Source organism: Nyctereutes procyonoides, unplaced genomic scaffold (genome assembly GCF_905146905.1).
Source record: "Nyctereutes procyonoides isolate TBG_1078 unplaced genomic scaffold, NYPRO_anot_genome, whole genome shotgun sequence".
NCBI classification, from domain to species: domain Eukaryota; kingdom Metazoa; phylum Chordata; class Mammalia; order Carnivora; family Canidae; genus Nyctereutes; species Nyctereutes procyonoides.
The window spans coordinates 15,135,992-15,156,651 of record NW_026575044.1 but is presented as its reverse complement, the minus strand read 5'-3'; the positions used below and the strand labels follow the sequence as shown (position 1 = coordinate 15,156,651).

At 53.3% G+C, this 20,660-nt stretch overlaps 2 protein-coding genes across 2 annotated transcripts; one reads left to right on the top strand and one right to left on the bottom strand.

The window, feature by feature from the left end:
- The first annotated feature begins 644 nt into the window (after positions 1-644).
- Positions 645-5,586, top strand: MTX1 (metaxin 1). The gene is given in 9 exon segments (XM_055324501.1): positions 645-966; positions 969-1,144; positions 2,141-2,210; positions 2,332-2,411; positions 3,985-4,077; positions 4,214-4,396; positions 4,523-4,599; positions 4,992-5,146; positions 5,248-5,586. Coding segments are annotated over 9 exon segments (1,371 nt in total). The 3' UTR covers positions 5,463-5,586.
- Positions 5,587-6,063: 477 nt separating this feature from the next.
- Positions 6,064-10,407, bottom strand: GBA1 (glucosylceramidase beta 1). Its single transcript, XM_055324500.1, has 11 exons — positions 10,236-10,407; positions 9,851-9,938; positions 9,436-9,627; positions 9,167-9,313; positions 8,724-8,857; positions 8,333-8,505; positions 7,863-8,100; positions 7,314-7,538; positions 6,759-6,922; positions 6,325-6,441; positions 6,064-6,233 (listed from the first exon to the last, which is right to left on the bottom strand). The coding sequence occupies exons 1-11, from the start codon at positions 10,260-10,262 to the stop codon at positions 6,128-6,130; spliced, it is 1,611 nt and encodes a 536-aa protein (XP_055180475.1). The 5' UTR covers positions 10,263-10,407; the 3' UTR covers positions 6,064-6,127.
- Positions 10,408-20,660: the final 10,253 nt, after the last annotated feature.

The following is a 20,660-nucleotide window of genomic DNA, read 5'->3' as shown; positions in this document are numbered from 1 at the left end:
TCTCACCCTCCCGGCATGTCGCTGCTGGGGGCCACTACCGAACGCTACTTGTTTTCTGTAAGTTACAGTTGGGGAAGACAAGAACCCCAGGCCGGGGCAGCGTCAGACAGTGGGCCTTATTCCACAGCTGGCAGGAAAGGATGCCAAGGGAGTGGTGGAAACCAGCTTGCTATCGTGCTCAGGGGATGCCCACATGGCTTGAAATTTACTGCTCTGACGAAGCAAGTACTTTTTATTAAGGTGGGGGTCCTCCGACACGTGCCTCTTTCCTAGGGAAACGTGGAGGCCTCCGCTGGGAACCGCAGGGCCAGTTGAACACAGTGGCCAGTGAAGAGGTTGGAAGGAAGGACTCCGGAACGAGCAAAGGGCCAGCGGGGCCAAGAGGGAACCAGGGCACAGGCCGGGGGGCCGGGGCCGGGGCCGGGCCCGGGCCGGGAACACAGGGGGCACTGGCGGGCGGGCCATGACCCGGATGAAGTGCAGGGGCGCCTCGGTTCCCGTCACCACGGCAACGGCCGCGAGCCCCACCCCCTCCCCCACCCAGGCCCCAGCCCGACCCGGCTCCGGCCGCCGCCGCCCCTGTTTTGTTTCCATGGCGACAGGCGGCGCGGGGCCGGCTCCAAACATAACGCGCTGTGGAAAACATGCGGCTCGGGGGACCCCCCCGCGGCCCCTGCTCCGGGCCGAGCCCCGCGGGGCCTTGGCGCGGCCCAGGCCGCGTGCAGATCTGCGAGAGCCCCCAGAGCCGGCCCGGGCGCACAAGACCCGCCTCGCCGGGACCCGCCGCGCCCTCGGGGCTCCCGGCCTCGCCGCAGTCACGGCGCCCAGCCTCCGCGAGGAGGGCCCGGCCGACAACCCTTCCCCCCTTCGGGAGCCGCCTCTGGTGCCGGCGGCGGCCGCCCTCCCCAGAAGCCCTCGGCTCCGCCCCGTGCAGCCCCGCCCCGCCTCGAGGCTCCCTCCTGCCCCCGCCCCCGGCGGCCCTCTGGGCGCGGCGGGGGGCGGGGCCGCGCGGGGGCGGGCGGAAGCGCGGGGGAAGGTGCTTCCGGGCCAGAGGGCGGGCAAGATGGCGGCGCCCATGGAGCTGTACTGCTGGTCGGGGGGCTGGGGGCTACCGTCAGTGGACCTGGACAGCCTGGCCGTGCTGGTGAGGGGTGGCGCCGTAGTCCTGTGCTGCGCCCTGGAGGACTGGGGAGGGACTCGAACTGACCGGTCGTCCGAATTTTGCCAGGGCGCCTCAGCACGGGCGCACTGGGGGAAACTGAGGCAATCAAAGGCTGTGCCCGGCCGATAGGGGCTCAACGCCCTATGGCTTAACAGCCCGGGTTTTGTGCAGCCAGAGCAAGAGGTCTGGTCGGGGGTTCAGGAAATAGGTCTTAGTCCTTGCTCGTCCATTGTTCTTTTACTGGCCGTGTGACCTTGGAGCGATCCCTTGTGGTCTCTGAGCCCTGTTTCTTCATCGAGAGCTTTACTGAGTCCGGACGATCTCAGGGTTCTCAGGCTTGGCATTCCTGTCTTCTCAGGCTCCCTTTTCTCCTTCTCCCCCCGCCTCACTAAACAGCATTTGCTGAGATTTATTGAACCAAGAAGCTCACCAGCACGTTCTGTGGAAAGAGCTTTGGAGTCAGACTAATTCACTTCATTCGTTTACTCACTCCTTCATTTAATAAGCACTTGTTGGGCCTCTTCCAAATACCACACTTGGACACGCAAAGATGAATAAGACTTAGTTCCTACCCCGTAGTTATTTGCAGAGAGGCAGACACGTTAGCAAACGCGCCTACTGTGTAAGGTGTTCTGGTTCTAAGCTTTAAGTAGGAACAGGCCACAGAGACTCCCAAAGAAGGACACAGTCAGTGCACCTGAGAAAAGGGATGATGAGAGTTAGGAAGAAGTTGGGAGGCTCTGCGTACATCAGGGAGATGGCAGCAGAGGAGATGGGGGAAGGCTCTTTCTGGCAGACCTGACATTAGAGACAGGTCCATGGTTTCTCCAAGCCTGTGTGGCCCATGGTGAAACAGCTGATGTCCACCTCTTTTGTGAGGCAAGTACTAAGCGTAGCACAGAAGGAATTCAGTGAGTGTTATTTCTCTTGTTGATTCCCCTGTGGGGGCCTGTCTGCCTTCTGCTTCCTTCCCTGCAGACCTATGCCAGGTTTACTGGCGCCCCTCTCAAGGTGCACAAGATTACCAACCCCTGGCAAAGCCCTTCAGGTACCCTATTCTCCCGGGGGGGCGGTGAGGGAGCTGAGCAGGAGACGGGCAGGAATATGCTGTACGTTCATATGGACAGGCAGCTGAGGGTCTGGTGGGCCTCCTGTCTTCTCAATGTCAGGAACTCTGCCCGCCCTTCGGACCAGGCATGGAGAGGTCATCTCGGTACCACACAAGATCATCACCCACCTTCGAAAAGAGGTAGGTGGCTCCGTGGGTAGGAGGGCTGCCAGTGAGAGGAGTTCAGTCATTTCAGCACAACACACATTTTTTGATAAAGCTGAGCTGGATGCAGGTGACCCAGAACTTCAAGGAGCACCTAGTCCGATGGGAGAGGCACACACAGTGCTGCTGGCCAGGTGTTCAGCTGGGGCACTGGGGAGGCCTCTGGAAGCTCAGTGCCTTTTGCCTGCTGGGCAGGGAGGGGTGAGTGGGCAGATGAAGGGGAAGGAGGGCAGAGGACAACATCAGCTCAAATGAGGCCCCCAGAGGTGGCTCCTGTCCTCTCAGGGACCGAGTTAGGCTGAGTAATGGGGCTCAGGATGGACAAGGCATAGAGCCAGCATGGGGACATTGAGAAAGTTAGTACAGGACGAACAGGGGCACCTTGACTGTGTGATCTTGGGCAAGTCCTTTCACCTCTCAGGGATGTAAGTTCCTTGTTTGTAGAGCAAGGGGGCTTAGCCAGGGCTCCTCTTTCACCAGAATACTAGTCAGATAGGGCCTCTTCTTCATTTCTGCTTTCCCAAACGTGAAGGACCCGAGGATTCAGTATAGGCTTGGGAGGCATGGAGGGAAAGGACCCAGGTAGAAGGCAGAGCTCCTGGCAGGGACAGGACCTCTGCCTTGACTCTTTATGTCTGGGCACAGCCTTTCTGGTTTCCAGTTTTCTCCTAACACAGCCACAGTGAGAGAAGATTCCACAGGGAAGAAACTGAGGCTCAGAGAGATGGTTTTCTTTTCTTTTTCTTTTTTTTTTAATATTTATTTATTTGTGAGAGACAGAGAGAGAGAGAGAGAGAGGCAGAGACATAGGCAGAGGGAGAAGCAGGCTTCATGCAGGGAGCCCAATGTGGGACTCCATCCCAGATCCCGGGATCATGCCCTGAGCCAGAGGCAGACGCTCAACCATTGAGCTACTCAGGCATCCCGAGAGATGGTTTTCTAAGGATCATGTTCCAGAGGTTATGTGGGGACAGACCTTCCTCAGGATGTGGAGAAGGTTGCTGGAGACCAGACACTGGAGCCTACCAAGGCGTGGCAGACTGAGACTTGGGGTACGGTCAGACCGTGTGTGGTGGCAGCACAGAAGAAAGAGCCAAGTCCTGGGCTTTGAGAGAACCCGCAGCGGGGCCCAGGCATGAGGATGGCGTCCCCTAGTTCTGAGGGCCACACTGCATCTGAGCTCAACTCTGCCAGCCGTGTGATATACAGACAGGGGAAGTCCCTGTTAGAAAGTGGCTGTCAGCAGGCGTGCTGCCAGCTTTCCGTGGAAGCTCCGGGAGCTGCTCCTGGTTTGTGGCTGGGCCTTCCTCCCTCCCAGCAGTGGGCACCCGACCTTGATGGCCAGCAGGCTCCAAGGCCCAGGCTTTCCGCCAACAGCAACAGGCTGCAGTATGGGCCCAGGCAGGGGGGGCCTCAGTGGGAGAAGTGCTTGTTCTGCCTCTGCTATACTCAGAGGCCAAGAGGGTGGTGCTGGACAGGATGCCTCTCTCCTTGGGGAAGTGCCCCCTGGAGCCTCCTCGTGTCCACCTCATAGACGTCTCCTCCACAGAAGTACAATGCAGATTATGATCTGTCGGCCCGGCAAGGGGCAGACACGCTGGCCTTCATGTCTCTGCTGGAGGAGAAGCTGCTCCCGGTGCTGGTGAGTGCGCCTGGACCTCCAGTGGCTGTGGCTGGTGGGGGGCGGTGGGGGAGTCAGCGACACCCACGAAGGCCTCCCTAAGTCAGGCAGGTGCACTGGCTCAGACCTGCCTCATCCTTCCTACTGCCCGATCCAGATACATACTTTTTGGGTAGACACCAAGAACTATGTGGAGGTGACCCGGAAGTGGTACGCGGAGGCTATACCCTTTCCCCTGAACTTCTTCCTTCCCGGCCGCATGCAGCGGCAGTTCATGGAGCGGCTGCAGCTGCTGTGCGGGGAGCACAGCCCAGAGAATGAGGAAGAGCTGGAGAAGGAGGTACCTCTGGGGCAGGGGGCTCTGTAGGAGAGGAGCCCCAAAGATGATGGTCAAGAGTGGGGGTGCCTGGGATGGGAGGTAGCTCTGTTCCCACAGCCACAAGCCTGCCTCATGTCCTCCCTACAGCTATACCAAGAGGCCCGGGAATGCCTGACCCTGCTCTCTCAGCGCCTGGGCTCTCAGAAGTTCTTCTTTGGAGATGCGTGAGTCTGTCTTCAGGGCAAATATACGTGGTTTGGGAGAAGATGCGGGTTCATATGTTGCCACAGGGACTGGGGTGGTTCAGGCGCTGGACGAGAGGTCCTCAGTACAGACCCTGGGCCTGATGACAGTGGGGCTGTGTGTGTGTGGGGTGGGAGGGCTGCCAGGCACAGGAGGGGCTTGCAGGGCGGTGGGGCACTCAATGGGCCCTTTATGCAGCCTCAGGATAGAGTCCCATTCAGGGCCAAGCTGGCGCCACCTGGGGAGCTCTCGCCACACCAGGCCCAGAACTGGGTGTCTTCTCCTCCCCCCGGGGGCCCTCTGCTGCCAGAGCCCACCTCCTGGGCTTGCTTTTCCTCTAATGCTCTCCTCGCCCCTTCTCTCTGTGCTCCAGCCCTGCCTCCCTGGATGCCTTTGTCTTTGGCTATCTGGCCCTGCTGCTGCAGGCCAAGCTGCCCAGTGGAAAGCTGCAGGCCCACCTGCGGGGGCTGCAGAACCTCTGTGCCTACTGCACACACATCCTCAGCCTCTACTTCCCCTGGGATGGAGGTAAGGGGCAGACAGGTGAAAGGGTAGGCACGAGCCATGGGGAGGGTGCGCAGGGGTCTAGGACGTAGCCCTCCTGCCCACCTTCCTTCCTTGTTCCTCAGCTGACATGCCACTCCCACGCCAGACACCAGTGGGCCCAGAGACGGAGGAGGAACCATACCGGCGCCGGAACCAGATCCTGTCTGTGCTGGCAGGACTGGCAGCCATGGTGGGCTACGCCTTGCTCAGTGGCATTGTCTCCATCCAGCGGGCCACGCCTGCTCGGGCCCCTAGCACACAGTCCTTGAGCATAGCTGAGGAGGATGAAGACGAATGACTTGTCCTCATGCTCTCAGGACTGAGTTTTCTACTCTCGTACATTCCAGAGGCCCCTGTGTTTCCCTGTTGTTGGTACGGCTGGAAGTGGGCTGCTGCTCCCATAATAAACCTGTCCACGCTGACTGGAATCAAACATTCTCTTCTTTAAGGGGCCACCATGTCTCCTAGGTGGGGTGCAGGGGGTCATCAGGGGACCTGAGCTGGCCTGCTGGCACCCAGCTTCCCTAGCTGCCTGTGCCCTTGTACCATCCCTGCTGCTGCTCAGCCCAGGAGAGGCACCCAGCTCCCCATTGGGGCCCGGTCTTCCTAATCTCCTTTCCTTAGCCACCCCCACCCCTAGCTTGTGTTTGTACAGACAGTGAGCTCACCCTGGGCCTGGGCCCAGTTTCCACGGGAGCCAGCACATAGCACACACTTACACAGCTTGGGGGTAGGGCTACTGGGGCTTCCCTGCCCTCTCCCAAGGGGCCTCTAGCCCTCTGGCCTGCCCACCCCCAGCATGAGCTGGGGGAGAGTGAGTCACCCAAACCACTGCTCCCGGGCTTACATCACCTATGTTCACCCCAGCCCTCCTAGGTCCTCTTTAGCCACAGACAGCATGGGAGCCAACTGTCCTTTTAATGCCCCAGCTGAGCCCCAGCCCTGCTTGGGCATCTGCCCCAGTCACTGGCGATGCCACAGATAGGTATGAATGGAGTAGGCTGGAGAGAGCGTCTCCACGAAGCCCACGGCAGGGTCCTTGATGGTGAGAGGCACATCCTTCGAGGACCTGGGGAAGGAAAGAAAGAGAGGCTGAGCGCTTGGGCCACCAAAGCTGCCGTCCCAGCCCCAGCCCAATTCCCAGGCCCTGCCACTCTCACCGGTTTAACACAACCACAACTGCAGAGCCGTCAGGACGTATCAGTGCCACAGTGTCCAAGCCATTCTTCTTGCTGGCTGCCAGCCCCACTCTCTGGGAGCCTTCTGGGATGAACTTGCTGAAGTGGGAACAAGCATGGTCAGGGACTCCAGCCTCACCCCTCCGGGCTGGAGCCTACTCCCTTGAGAGCAGCCCGTCAGCCCCTCACCTGAGAAGTCTCTCTACCCACTGCCCATCCCAGAGCCCTTCCCATCCCCTGCATCGGGTATTCAGGGCTTGTCGGCTGCCACCTGCTCACTTCCCGCCTGGATGGGGCAGGAGGGACAGCGGTGCCTCTCCCCAGCTCCCACCCTAAATGTCTGTGTGGGGCCACATAAGCCCAGTGCAGGAGATCCCAGGCCTGATGTGGAGTCGGGGCACCTGCCCTCCACTCACCTGAAGTGGCCAAGGTGGTAGAACATGGGCTGTTTATAGAACACATCTTTGGTGATGTCGACGATGATGGGGCTGTCGACAAAGTTTCGCACCCAGTTGGGCCCTCCTTCCAGGTTCAGGGCAAGGTTCCAGTCGGTCCAGCCAACCACATGGTAGAGGAGGTTCTGGGGTGGGAGCAGGGCAGAAAGAAATGCTCCACATGGGGTCCCCGGAGGATATAGTTAAGGGATGCACAAACGAAACAAGCTACAATGGTGCCCTGGCCCTGGGAGGGGCACCCTACACCCTCAATACCTAAGGAGGGGGATGGTGAGGACAGAGGCATCAAAAGAGAAGCTGAGGGATCAGGGCAGATGTGACTGCCCTAGATGCAGGCGTTAAGGGAGGGTAACGGGGTATGCATATCTGTGAGGCGAAGGCACCATAGGGAATCATGGCATCCCAACATGTGCCCTAAAGAGCAAATCAGCTGGACCAGCTGGGGAAGGGGCCTTCTGTTGGTGAGAGGAAGAGGGTCTGTGGTGGTCTGCTTGGCAGGAGGGGCTGGGGGCTCACCGTGATGATGCTGTGGCTATACTGCACCCCTCGGTCCCAAGAGCCCAGCCGCACACTCTGCTCCCAGAACTTGGAGCCCACGCAGGCCTCTGAGGCAAAGAGCATTGTGTTGGGGAACAGGCGGTGTGTCTCCCCCAGTGTGGCTTTCGCTGGAGCCAGAAAGTCCAGGTACCAATGTACAGCAATGCCATGGACGTACTTGGCTGCCTCTGGGTCTGCCAGTACCTGTACAGGGAAGGCCAGAGATGCCTGGGGAAAGGGGCCACCAAAGCTGAGCCTGGCATGGAGGGTTCTGGAAACAGCACTGGGGACCGGAGGAAGGGGCAGAGGGATGCAGGCACCTAGAGGGACCCCTGGGGCCCTGGAGACGTAGAGAAGGTCAGCACCTGTCAGCCCCTATCAGCACCCAGGGGAGCCACCAGGGTGCCTGGCTCCAGCCCAGGAAATTCTAGGAGTCAGGAGTTGGGGCAGGGAAGACACTACAGGAGCCAGCCACCTGGATGCCAGATTCGGGATCACTGAGATAGCCCTGGAGACCCTGGGCCTTACCACCTGGGCCCAGTGGGGTAGCAGCAAGCGCTGGTCATCTAGTATGAGCAGACGGATGTCATGGTGTGTACTGTTGGCCAGGGCAGGACCCAGGTCCCGGGCAATGAAGTCTCGCTGGTGTTCAGGGGTGAAGCCCAAGCACTGGAAGGGGTATCCGCTGAAAAGCCCTGCGGAAGGCTCATTCTCTGCCGTCACTGCCCAGAACTGCAACTTGTGCTCTGCATAGGCATCCAGGAACCTAGCAGGGGAGAGGGTGTGAGTGTGCCTAGCCAAGGAAGGCAAGCGAGACTCGAGACTAGGAAGCCCATCGAGGTGGGGGGAACCGTCAGGCCAAATCCAAAAGGCCCAGGAGGTAGAAAGGTGACCTGAGGACTCAGATCTGGGGGTGACCCAGGCCCAGGGGTGGGGCGGAGATGAGGGTCTCCAAGAGGGGATCTGGTCCAGACCCCATGGCCTTGCAGTTCCCTTACTTAACAAAGTATCTGGCCCACGTCTGGTGGTAGAGATCCCCAGGCTGACCCTTGAGTGACCCCTTCCCATTCACTGCCCCGTTGGTCTTCAGCCAAGTGGGTGATGTCCAGGGACTGGCGAAGAGTGACACAGGGTGCTGGGCCAGTTCCAGGGCTTGATGAATCAGGGGTATCTAGAGAATGGAGGTGAGGGCAGAGATACCCAGAGCTGGAACATGGATAGACTGGCCCAACCAGTGCATCAGGCCTAACCATTGGCCCCTGCCCTGCCCACCCCCTCCCCTTGAACACAACAGAGAGCAGGGGGCAGGTTCCAGCTCTCTCTGCAGACTGCTGTAGCCTGAGGCTTCTCTCCCAGCAGCCATCAACTCCCCAAGGGCCGAGTACCCACCTTGAGCTTGATGTCTTCCTCAGGGAGGCTGAAGTTATGCAACTGGAAGTCATCATGGGTGTCATCATAGGTGTAGGTGCGGATGGAGAAGTCACAGCTGGCCATGGGTACCCGGATGATGTTGTACTCGATTCCTGTAGAAAAGGCAGGCCAAGCTATGAGGGTCTGGGTCAGTGGAAGCACGTGAGACCTAGCCTGCCACTTACTAGTCCTAAATTATGACTGAGGTAGGACAAAGGGAGCCTGGGCTCCCGATCTGAGCCTGTAGGGCCAGGCCTTCTGAGCCTCAGCAACTCTAAGCACTCAGTGAGAGTCAGGCAGGACAATCTTACTTCACTGGGCATTAAGAGAGGACCCAAATGTTGGGGATGGGTGGAAGTCACGGTCAATGGAAAGGTCAAAGTGTCAATCACACTATGTGATCATGTTCCCCTTCTCCTCACCTTCTGCAGAGAAATAGGATTTGAGTAGCAAATTCCGGGCAGGGGGTGACAAGGCGAGGATGTTGAGGGCAGCTGCATCCGTCATGGCCCCTCCAAATCCCTTGACCTTCTGGAACTTCTGATCTGGCTGCAGGGTCAGTAGCAGCCCTGAGAACGTGCAAGGCAGTGGAAGGGTCTCAGTGCCCCAGGGAGGAAAGTGTGGTGGTCACCGGTGTGATTCTGCTCCAGGGAGATCCCAACCTGCATTTGGGGGTGAGGGGTGGAGTCACCTGTGCCCGTGTGGTTGGCCCGGATGGTCCCCAGACTCAGCTCCATTCGGCGCCCGCTGCGTGTGCTCTCATACCGGCTGAAGGTGCCAGGGGCAGGCAGGGCCAGGGGGTCAAGAGAGTCACAGTATGTGGCATTGCAGACACAGACTACTGAGCTGTAGCCAAAGCTTTTAGGGATGCAGGGGCGGGCACCTGGGAAGGAAGGAGCACAAGTCGAGGCTATAGGATGAAGATGGAGAAGGGACATGCTGGTTGGGATCCTGATCTCAAAAGCCCTCTCGCTGTGCCCCCACCCCAAGGTGGGTCCCCATCACTCAAAAGGGTTTATGGAACACCTACTGGAGCTCCAGTATACCGGAAGACGACCAAGGACCCTCAGGCAGAAGGAGCCCGGGGCTCTCCGTGACTCACTCACCTGATACCCATGATACTGCCTGAAGTAGAAGCAATCCCATGAGGCTGGCAGCCATGATGCTTACCCTGCCCAGGGGCTGGAGACGGTCCTGAGAACAGAATGACGAGTGGCTCGAAGGCAGGCCCCTCTCTGTCCCCCAGCGGCTCCCCTTTGGGCCGCGTGCCCACAGCCCAGTCTCCCACCTTCCTTTAACTGGGACAGCACAAGGCCCACAGACACTGGGTGCTGCCCACCCCAACCAGGCTCTTCTCCCCTCTTCCCACCTACCCCTCCATCAAAGGGCCACGATTGCCTGGGTTGGAAGAGACTGTCATTCATTGAATTCCAGAGTCTGGAAGGCCAGGATTCCAGAAGCAGCGTGACAAGACCAATTGGGAGCACTTACCTCTCTGGGAGGACTGGAAAGTTCCATCACCAGGTGAGGGGACAGCAGGGTTCCCAAGACTCGGAAGGATAGAGGATCCACTAAATAAAAACAGGGATGCAGGTGCCAGCGGTAACTATAGACACCGGATTAAACCTGCAGGTTTAATTCCGGCAGAAAGGAGTGAATGGGTCATGTGATGACTCTGGGCGAGTCACATGATACAGGAAGTGAAGCAACTGCAACCATACTTGTAGAGGGCGGCAAGCTTCCTCCTGGCTGTTGACTACCGGTCTTATGAACTTTTGGAACGCACATTTGGATGACAACCTCAGGAAGAATCTAAATCAAAGATCCGAGTGCAAAGTGAAGTAGAGGCTCCCAAGTCCCTGAGGCTGGGAGCCACAGCAGGCACTCTGCTTTCTTGAGAAAAAAAAATTAAGTAATGCCTAATAAAGATGGGATGCCTGGCTGGCTCAGTTGATACAGCACGACTCTTAGTCTCCGGGTCATGAGTTCAAGCCCCATGTTGGGCACAGAGATTACTTAAAAAATAAATTAAGGGGTTCCTGGGTGCATCAAGTCAGGGAAGTGTCTGCCTTGGGCTCAGGTCGTGATCTCAGGGTCCTGGGATCAAGTCCCACATGGGGCACCCTGCTCAGTGGGAAGTCTGTTTCTCCTTCCCCTCCTCCCTGCTTGTGCTCCCTTTCTCTTTCTCTCTTTCTCTGTCTCTCAAATAAATGAATAAAATCCTTTTAAAAAATAAAAATAGGGATCTTTGGGTGGCTCAGCGGTTTGGCGCCTGCCTTCGGTCCAGGGCGTGATCCTGGAGTCCCGGGATTGAGTCCCACATTGGGTTCCCTGTGTGGAGCCTGCTTCTCCCTCCACCTGTGTCTCTGCCTCTCTCTCTTTCTCTGTGTCTCTCATGAATAAATAAAATCTTTTTTTAAAAAATAAAAAAATAGGGATCCCTGGGTGGCGCAGCGGTTTGGCGCCTGCCTTTGGCCCAGGGCGCCATCCTGGAGACCCGGGATCGAATCCCACATCGGGCTCCCGGTGCATGGAGCCTGCTTCTCCCTCTGCCTGTGTCTCTGCCTCTCTCTCTCTCTCCCTGTGTGTGTGTGACTATCATAGATAAAAAAATAATAATAAAATATATTTTTAAACATTAAAGAGAAAAATAAGGCAATACTAGGTGGGTGGGGGGATGGGGTAACTGGAGGATGGACATAAAGGAGGGCTCCTGAGGTGATGAGCACTGGGTGTTATATGCAACTGAAAAATTATTGAATACTACATCTGAAACTAAGTATGAACTATATGTTGGCTAATTAAATTTAAATAAAAAATAAAGTAATACTAAGAAAGGTGATACTAAGAAAACATGTTCACCCTCAGTATACTGGGAGATGATTAATGATGTGGGAAACAAAGGCAGAAGAAAATACTAAATTTCCTTTCTACCTGCAGCCCATTGACAGGTCCTTGAAACAGGCAGAGTGACATTCCTCTAGGGACTCAGCTGCCTAGATGTTAATATTTTGCTGAGGGACACCTGGGTGGCTCAGCAGTTGCAGGCTTCCTGCACGGAGCCTACTTCTCCCTCTGCCTGTGTCTCTGCCTCTCTCTCTCTCTCTCTCCCTCTTTGTCTCTCATGAATAAATAAATAAAATCATTAAAAAATATTTTGCTGAGGACAACAGGCAGTCTCAACTCAAGTCTACCTTAACATATAAAAATTCCTTTGGAGGGACACCTGGGTGGCTCAGTGGTTTAGCATCTGCCTTTGGCCCAGGGCGTGATCCTGGAGTCCCAGGATCGAGTCCCATATCAGGCTCCCTGCATGGAGCCTGCTTCTCCTTCTACCTATGTCTCTGCTTCTCTCTGTGTGTCTCTCATGAATAAATAAAATCTTTAAAAAAGAATTCCTTTGGAAACCTGCTTTATCTCTACCCCCCCGAGATACATGTTGGTGACCATTACCCAAGCATATGACCCACCAATGAATGTCCAAAGGGTTTCATGACTCAGGCTTTATTAGACAGTAATAAATGACCTTTCCCAACAACAGCTAGCCCCTTCAAGATCCTGGAAACCTCGCTTCAAAATTCCTTAGAGACATATACTATACCTACCCTCTGCCAACTTGAAAGTTTACAATGGGCCACTCCTCAGGACCCCAGGGTGGCTCTTCCTGCCCATGGGTCCCATCTCTGGGTTTTGTTGTTGTTGTTGTTGTTTAAAGATTTTATTTATTTATTCATGAGAGACGCAGAGAGACAGAGGCAGAGATATAGGCAGATGGAGAAGCAGGCTCCATGCAGGGAGCCCGATGTGGGACTCGATTCCAGCATCCTGGGATCACACCCTGGGCCAAAGACAGATGCTCAACCGCTGAGCCACCCAGGTGTCCCATCTGGGAGTTTAATAAGACCATCTTTTCACACCAAACACATCTCAAAAATTCTTTCCTGGCCATTGGCTTCAAACCTTAACACTTATGGTACATCAGTTAAGGTATAGTTTGCCCTACAGAGGATTGAGAGGCAGGGGAGTCAGGCAGGTACACGAGTAGTCACAGATAAAGACAAGCCAGGGGCATCTGGGTGGCTCAGTCAGTGAAGCATCTGCCTTTGGCTCAGGTCATGATATCAGGGACCTGGGATCAAGCCCATGTTGGGCTCCCTGCTCAGCGCAGTCTGCTTGTCCTTCTCCCTCTGCTCCTCCCCCTGCTTATGCTCTCTGTCTCTCAAATAAATAAATAAATAAATAAATAAATAAATAAATAAATAAATAAAATCTAAAAAAAATTCTAAACAGATAAAGACAAGTTACCAGGTGTTCATGGAGTGACGCTTCATGCTGGGAGTGACCCAGGAAGGCTTCACAGAGGAGAAGGGGTGGAAGAGCAGGGAGGACAGGCCCTGGGCAGAGGGCCAGCATCACTGGAGGGAGGGTGTCACCAACATCGCGGGACAACATGTTTTGTCATCAGATGAGGACTGTCATAACTGGTTTTCATTTCTCACAGAACAGGGAGGTTGTATGAGGCAGTTCAGAAGCTGGAAAGTGTACACAGCTGTATCCTCCGTGGTTGTGAGACGGAGGCTGTCCACAATGCCACGTGGACCACAGCACCTGTGGCTTAGTGAGACTGACACACACAGCTGTGACCGATCAGCTCTAGCTCTTAGAGCCGATTTGCTCACCTATAGAATGGAGGCAATACCACCACCTCTCAGGGTAGCTCCTGGAGTCAGTAGCCCTAGTAGGTGCCTAGGAACTGCTTCTTTGTTGTGCATTTTTGGTTTTTTTTTTTTAAAGATATTTTATTTATTTATTTATTCATGAGAGAGAGAGGAGAGAGACAGAGAGAGACAGAGAGAGAGAGAGAGAGAGAGGCAGAGACACAGGAAGAGGGAGAAGCAGGCTCCCTGCAGGGAGCCCAATGCAGGACTCAATCCCCATTCTCCAGGATCAGGCCCTGGGCCGAAGACGGCGCTAAACTGCTGACGGCGCTAAAGTGCTAAGTGCTGCCCACTTTTTGGCTTTTTAAATTATTTCAGTGAAAACTTCCAGACACACTGTGGGCAAAGTTGATTCTCTCTTCTAGGTTCCTACAGCACTGATGCCGATTATCAGCGAGGCTAGCCAGGCTTGGATCCTGGCTCTACAGCTTACTAGCTGACTGACCTTCAGGCAATTTCTTAACCATACTGAGCCATATCCAGTGCACTCCAAATGAGCTGACACCTGCGATGTCCTCAAGTGTGGGAGACTCGGCTGCATCATTTGTGGTAGTTGGGAGCTGCATTATGTCTTCCCTCTGACCGTAAAGTGGCTCAATATGGAGTCACGATCTTATTGCAGCACAGAGCTTGCAGTCCTGAGTCTCCATGCAAGTTCAGTCTTCTTTAGGAACAGTTTCGCCCCCAGAAGAAGCAGTGAGTCTTTGTGTGTGACTAACCTGGTTCATAGCTCTTCTCTGTCCTACCTTCCTGGCTGGGAGGAGAGTGACCCAGTTCCCACTCTCAGGGCAGAAAGGGCATTTGATATGGCCCAGAGGAGGATGAGTAGAGTCTGTGAGGGTTTCTGAAGTCTGTTTCTTTTTTTTTTTAATTTTTATTTATTTTTGATAGTCACACACACACACAGAGAGAGAGAGAGAGGCAGAGACACAGGCAGAGGGAGAAGCAGGCTCCATGCACTGGGAGCCCGACGTGGGATTTGATCCCGGGTCTCCAGGATCATGCCCTGGGCCAAAGGCAGGCGCCAAACCGCTGTGCCACCCAGGGATCCCCTGAAGTCTGTTTCGAAGCAGCAGGGGCAGGTGCCAAGGAGGGCACTTGACTGTGACAGTGTCTGGAAATCTGTGCCCCTTCCCCCAAGGAATCCTGCTCAGCCATTTGAGGGTAGTGGCAACTCGACCTCACACATTTGTTGAGAGCTTTAAGTATGATATTGTGTGTGTCTAGTACGCTGCCTGGCACCAAATATTGGAACAGATGAGGTCTGTGTTTAATTCTGTGAAGGCACGTCTTACTCCACGCAGATGGTCAAGCCCAGAGTGGGCAGGTGCCAAAGCGTTGAACTGAAGTGAATCATCACCACGCCAGCACTTGCCCCATCCTGACTTCCTGTTTCTCCAGAAAGCACTGCTCCTGCAAGGGCCTTGCTCTCTGGAGGTGAGCAGTTGACACCCAACACCTTACTGCCCTCCAATTCATTCATTCCACAGCATATATTAAGCACATACTACATCCGGCCCTGCCTGCTCGCTCCTAGGCTGTAAAGCGCCCATCCCCGCCCTGTTTCACTCTGCAGGCACAGAGTTTGTCTCTTGTTTCTTCTCCTTACCCTTCAGTTTGTAAAAATTCTCCAGCACCAGGACACCTGGTGGGCTCTGTCAGTGCAACATGTGAGTTTTGATCTTGGGGTTGTGGGTTCAAGTGCCACACTAGGTGTCAGGATTGCTTTAAAAATAAAGTCTTAAAAATTACATTTTGGGGTGTCTGGGTGGCTCAGTCAGTGAAGCATCTGCCTTCAGCTCAGGTCATGATTCCGGGGTCCTGGTATCAAGCCCCGCATCGAGGCTCCTCTCCTTCTGTCCCTCCCTCTGCTCACTCACGCTCCCTGTCTCTGTCTCAAATGAATAAATAAAATCTTTAAAAAGAAGAAACCAGATTCATATCCAGAATCCCATGACACACACCACGTATTTCAGGAAAACCTCTGGTGTCCCAGACACTATGCTAGACACTGGCTATTTTGAAAACCTGCAGTGTTCATATTGTTTTAAATCATTCCTTGTCTTCATGGAGTGTTCTACTCGACCAAGCTGAAGCCTGCTTTGGCTTCTAAAGGACGTGCTGACTGTGTGGCAGCATTTCTGGATCCTTTTCTCCAAAGGTATCAGTCAGGGGATGCAGCTCAGTAGTGAGCTGGCCTGGAGAATTTCCTGGGCAGCTCTTGCTCTGTGGGCAAGCTTCACCCTCTCCAGCCTGGGAGGTCTCAGCCCAAAAGCTCTCAAGCACCTCCTCCCCCTAGCAAGTATTTCCTAGCATACTCTCTCCTCTGCTGAAATGAATGTAAAGAGGATTTACTTATACACCTAATTTAAAAGAATAAACAGTTACCTTAATTGGAATATAAAGAAAGAGTAATGGGACAAATTTTTATTATAAAATATGTTTTCAGTAAGTAAATGCTTAGGCCCCATCATCTAAAAGACATAATGTAGTCAGATCTTGTGCTAACCTAAAGGGAACAAATGGGATTTAATAGAAGCAAAAACGGGCCACGAATTAATAATTTATATGCAGGGATCCCCGGGTGGCACAGGGTTTGGCGCCTGCCTTTGGCCCGGGGCGCGATCCTGGAGACCCGGGATCGAATCCCACATCGGGCTCCCGGTGCATGGAGCCTGCTTCTCCCTCTGCCTGTGTCTCTGCCTCTCTCTCTCTCTCTCTCTCTCTCTCTCTCTCTCTCTCTGTGACTATCATAAAAGAAAAAAAATTTATATGCAATATATGTCATTTTCACAATATGTGATTATCACTGTGCTACAAATACATAAAATATATGACAAATCAAAATATTTAAGGGGGCGCCTGGCTGGCTCAGCTTGTGGAGCATGTGATGTAAGTTCGATCCCCACGTTGGGTACAAAGATTACTTAAAAATAGAATCTTAAAAAAAAAAAAGGAGAAACTTTTATAGTATGCAAATTACACCTCAATGAAGTTAGCATAAAGTGTATTGCATATTTGTGGTTGGTTGGTTGCTTTTGCAAGGATCTGCACTAGTACACGGAAACTCTTTTCAATAACATATTTTACACAGCTGGAGGTGTGTAAAATACTGAGAAGATAGATTATGATAAATACTGAGAAGACAGATACGATAATTTCAGGATGAAGGACTGTCTTTACGCTTTCTTCTTCATGATGATCTGCTAAATTATTGGGCTTTCCCCTCTCCTCCCAAAAAGCTTCATGTAAAACTTCCCTTTATGGGATGCCTGGGTGGCTCAAATGGTTGAGCGTCTGCCTTTGGCTCAGGGTGTGTTCCCAGGGTCCTGGGATTGAGTCCCACAGCGGGTTCTCTGCATGGATCCTGCTTCTCCTTCTGCCTTCTGTGTCTCTGCCTCTCTCTCTGCGTGTGTGTGTGTGTGTGTGTGTGTGTGTCATGAATAAATAGATAAAAATCTTAAAAAAAAAAACCCTTCCCTTTATTATTATATGATAAAGTCCTACTCAAATTTAAAGGCTTAAATTCGATTTTTACTTTGACCATGTTGTTGAGCAGAACACTCCAAAGTCAAGTAGAATGAGAGATGGTTTTTCCTCGTGTGGGACAGTAATGTGCTTTCTGGAATGTCTGCCTTTCCTGTCCTGGTGCCCCAAAGTTCTCAGACTACCTTCTTCCTGATAGCTGTCCCCGCTAAAGACACAAGTTTTCAGGACGCCCCCTAGGGGGCGACTGAAGACCATTGCCCTGGTGCACCCCCTCCAATACCTAGATCTGCTGGCGGTGGCCACCAGGGGCGCGCGAGGTGGCCTAGACACCCTCCTCAGTCCCCTTTGCACAGCACTTTTAAAAGACTTAGTTGAACTCCAGAGAGGGCATCTGGGAACGAAACATAAGCGACAAGAAGTACAAAAATAGTTTGGTTGAGCCAGCACCACAGCTCTGAGCCCACTTTGCCCGCCTTGTACTGGGCTGTAGGCTTTGCTCAGATGCAAGCTCCAGTGAGGGAGATGGTTACCTGTTCTTTAGGCCTCAGACCAACTCCCAAGGGAGAGGATGCCTTCCCAGGCCCAGGTCACCCCCACAGTCAAGTCAAAGAGAGGTATCTTCTCATTCCACCCACTGCAGAGCAGAAGATCAAAAAGTTTTTACTAGATGAATGAATCCATCAACCTTATCAGTCCAGCTAGAACACATCCCTTACTCACTAGGGTGTGGTTTCGTCCCTGGATTCATCTGATTAACCAACCCTCTCCCCACAGCCTTACTGAGATATAACTGACATATCACAATTGGTAAGTTTAGGGTGTACAATGTGATGATTTGATACATGTGCATACTGCAAAATAAAGTTAGTTTGATTCACCAACTCTTCACCAATACACCTAGCATTGAGGGAAGGCCTGGGGCAAACTGAAAGTACTTGTTTGTACCCTGCATGCTATCCTGTAAGTTTCTCAAGAGAACAGCCGCCAATCTTTCATGAAGGCTTCTCACAACCATTGGCCTGACCACTTCACATCACCAATGAAATGCATGAGGCACAGAGAAACCACAGAGCAGTAAGTGGCAGAGAGTCGAACCTCATTTCAGATATGTCCTGTTCTGAAGCCCAGGAAGCTCTCAGCTGCCACGTCACCTGGTCTCCCAGGCACCTGAGCAGTGTGTCAGTCTTCCTCAAAGGTGATAACTGATTGCAGAGCAAATTTCCTGGTTCCTTTTTCTTTGAAACCTCAAAGCTCCTCCCTCAGAGGCAAGCGCAGGATGGGGCCTCACTGTACACAATGAGCAGACAGTGAGATCTAACAGAGATACAGCGGAGGCCGCAGGAAGGATAGGCTCCCACGCTGAACACCAGGGAACTGCCCTCGTGTTCCGTCCTGCTCTGAGCCTCCCATGCAAGGTGGTGATGAAGCTCATAGAAGATAAGAATGTCTGTGAACTGGAAAGTTCCATGGAAAATTCAGAAAGGAATCAGGAGTTTGTTACTCAGCCTCCGGGTACAGTTCCAGGATCTTCTACACAAAACCCCTACTTCCAACCTCGCCCGATCTGGCCGCCACCATTTCTCTCTTGTTCCCTTGAAGAGAGGCAGGATGGAAGGTTGTTTCAGTGTGGACCGTGGAGGACTGTTCGGGCCTAAAATCCTTGCTCCGTCACTCACTAGACCTGAGATACTGGGAAGTGACTTGACTTCTCTGAGCTTTGTTCCCTCATTTCCAGAAGCATTGCCTCAAGGGTTTTTGTGAGGGTTTAATGCAACAATGTACATGATATGATTTGTAGCCAAACTCCTTCAGCACTTCCTGCACTCACAGGCGGTCTCTGGCCTTCTCTGCTCAGGAGCATCACTTGCCAAGGTCACTAATGATCTCTGTTGCTGAGTCCAACGGGTGATGTTCAGCTCTTGTTTGACTTGACTCTACCTCAGGGGACACATGACTTTCCTCTTCTTGAAGGATGCTCTTGTTTTTGCGACTCCATACTCTACTGGTTGAGATTTTACTCCACTTCTTTGGCTGTTCCTTCTCTTTGCTGGCACCCCCTCCTCTTTCCTTCTATGGGTGTCCCTTTGAGGGTCTGTCTTAGGCTGCTCTCCCCATGCATCATGCTCCCTCCAGGACACAATCCCATGCTTTTATTGCTTCCTAGTCGCTTTTGGCTCCAAAATCTCCAACTCCAATCCCAATCTTTCTCCTGGGATTGACTCTATGATGGGACTCTGCTCCCCAGATCTTTCCTCTGGGTGTCTCAGACACGTCAGCAGGACCATCATGAGATCATCCTCTGCTCCAGCCAAGCCACTCTTCCTCCTGTGTTCTCTTCCCATGAATGCAGCTGCTTCTTCCCAGAATCTGGAGCTCATCCTTGACTCTGTCTTCTCTGTATCCTTATCCCCATTATTTCTCTTCTAAACTACTGAAACATCTCTCTCTTGGTCTCTTAACCTCTACTTTCTCTTCCAATCCATTCCCCAAGAACTGGATTTTCTAACTAAAATACAAATTCTGAAGTCTCCTCTCTCTCTCTCTCTCCTAAATTCCTTTGGTGGTCCCATACTGCCCTTAAGAGAGGTTATGGGACCTGGCCTCTTGTCCCACCCTCATTTCTCACCTGTCTACTTCCACTTTATGCTCCAACAACATTTCCTCTTATTTTTTTTATTTTTATTTTATTTTTTTTAACATTTCCTCTTATAAGCCATATTTCATCTCACCTCTGCTCTCCCTTTCACCATGAGTACTTCCTTTTTCTCCTCTCTCTCTCTCGAAAAAAAAAATGAAGTACTCCTTTTCATCATTGAGGCCTGAGATTTAATGTCACTACCATCAGAACCATCTTCCTGACACCTCTGCTAGGGCTAGGCATCCTTGCTATGTGCTCCCCAATTCACACATTCAACAAATAATCATTGAACATTTATATATGCCAGACACTCTTCTAGGTCTTGGGGATACAGCAACAAATAGAGTGCTAATGTCCTTGGCCCTATGGCACTTATATTTGAGTGGAGATAGGAGACAAAACACAGATAATTCCAGGTGGCTGGTGGCCATGAGTATTACAAAGCAAAATAAAGGGTAGAGCATGCTGGACAGAGCCAGTGAGGGGGCTAGTGAGGAGTCTGGAGGAAAAGCTTGGTTGCCAAATTGGTGACCACATAATAAGTCTAAATTTTGTTCTAAGATGGAAATTCACCGGAGAGTTTGTTGCAGGAAAATGCCAAGATTTGATTATTTATATTTTCAAAATATCACTTTGGCTGCTGTGTAGAAATCTGACTGAAAGGAGCAGCTGCAAGGCAGGAAGACCAGCCTCTTCCCCCTTGTTCTGTATCCCTTCCGCAGACTCTTCCTTCAGCAGTGCATTTCACCTCCAGTCGGACTCCTTAATGCTTAATGCTCATGATACAAGCTCACAGCCCTACCAGTCATGGGCAGTTTAACACGGTTGTAATGAATCCTACCAGTGGGGAAGCCCGTTGTTAGTGTAGTGACAAGTGTGTCCTGCCCCCCCCCCCCCGCCGCCCACCGCGGCCCCTCCGCATCCCCAGCGGCTCCCTAGTCCCCCTCCTGGCCCCGCCCCATTCCCCTCCCAGGCCCGCCCTATTCTTTCTGGAGACCCGCCCCACCCCCCAGCCCTGGCACCACCCCCCAGCCCTGGCACGCCCGGCAGGGCCCCATCCCCACCGCCAGC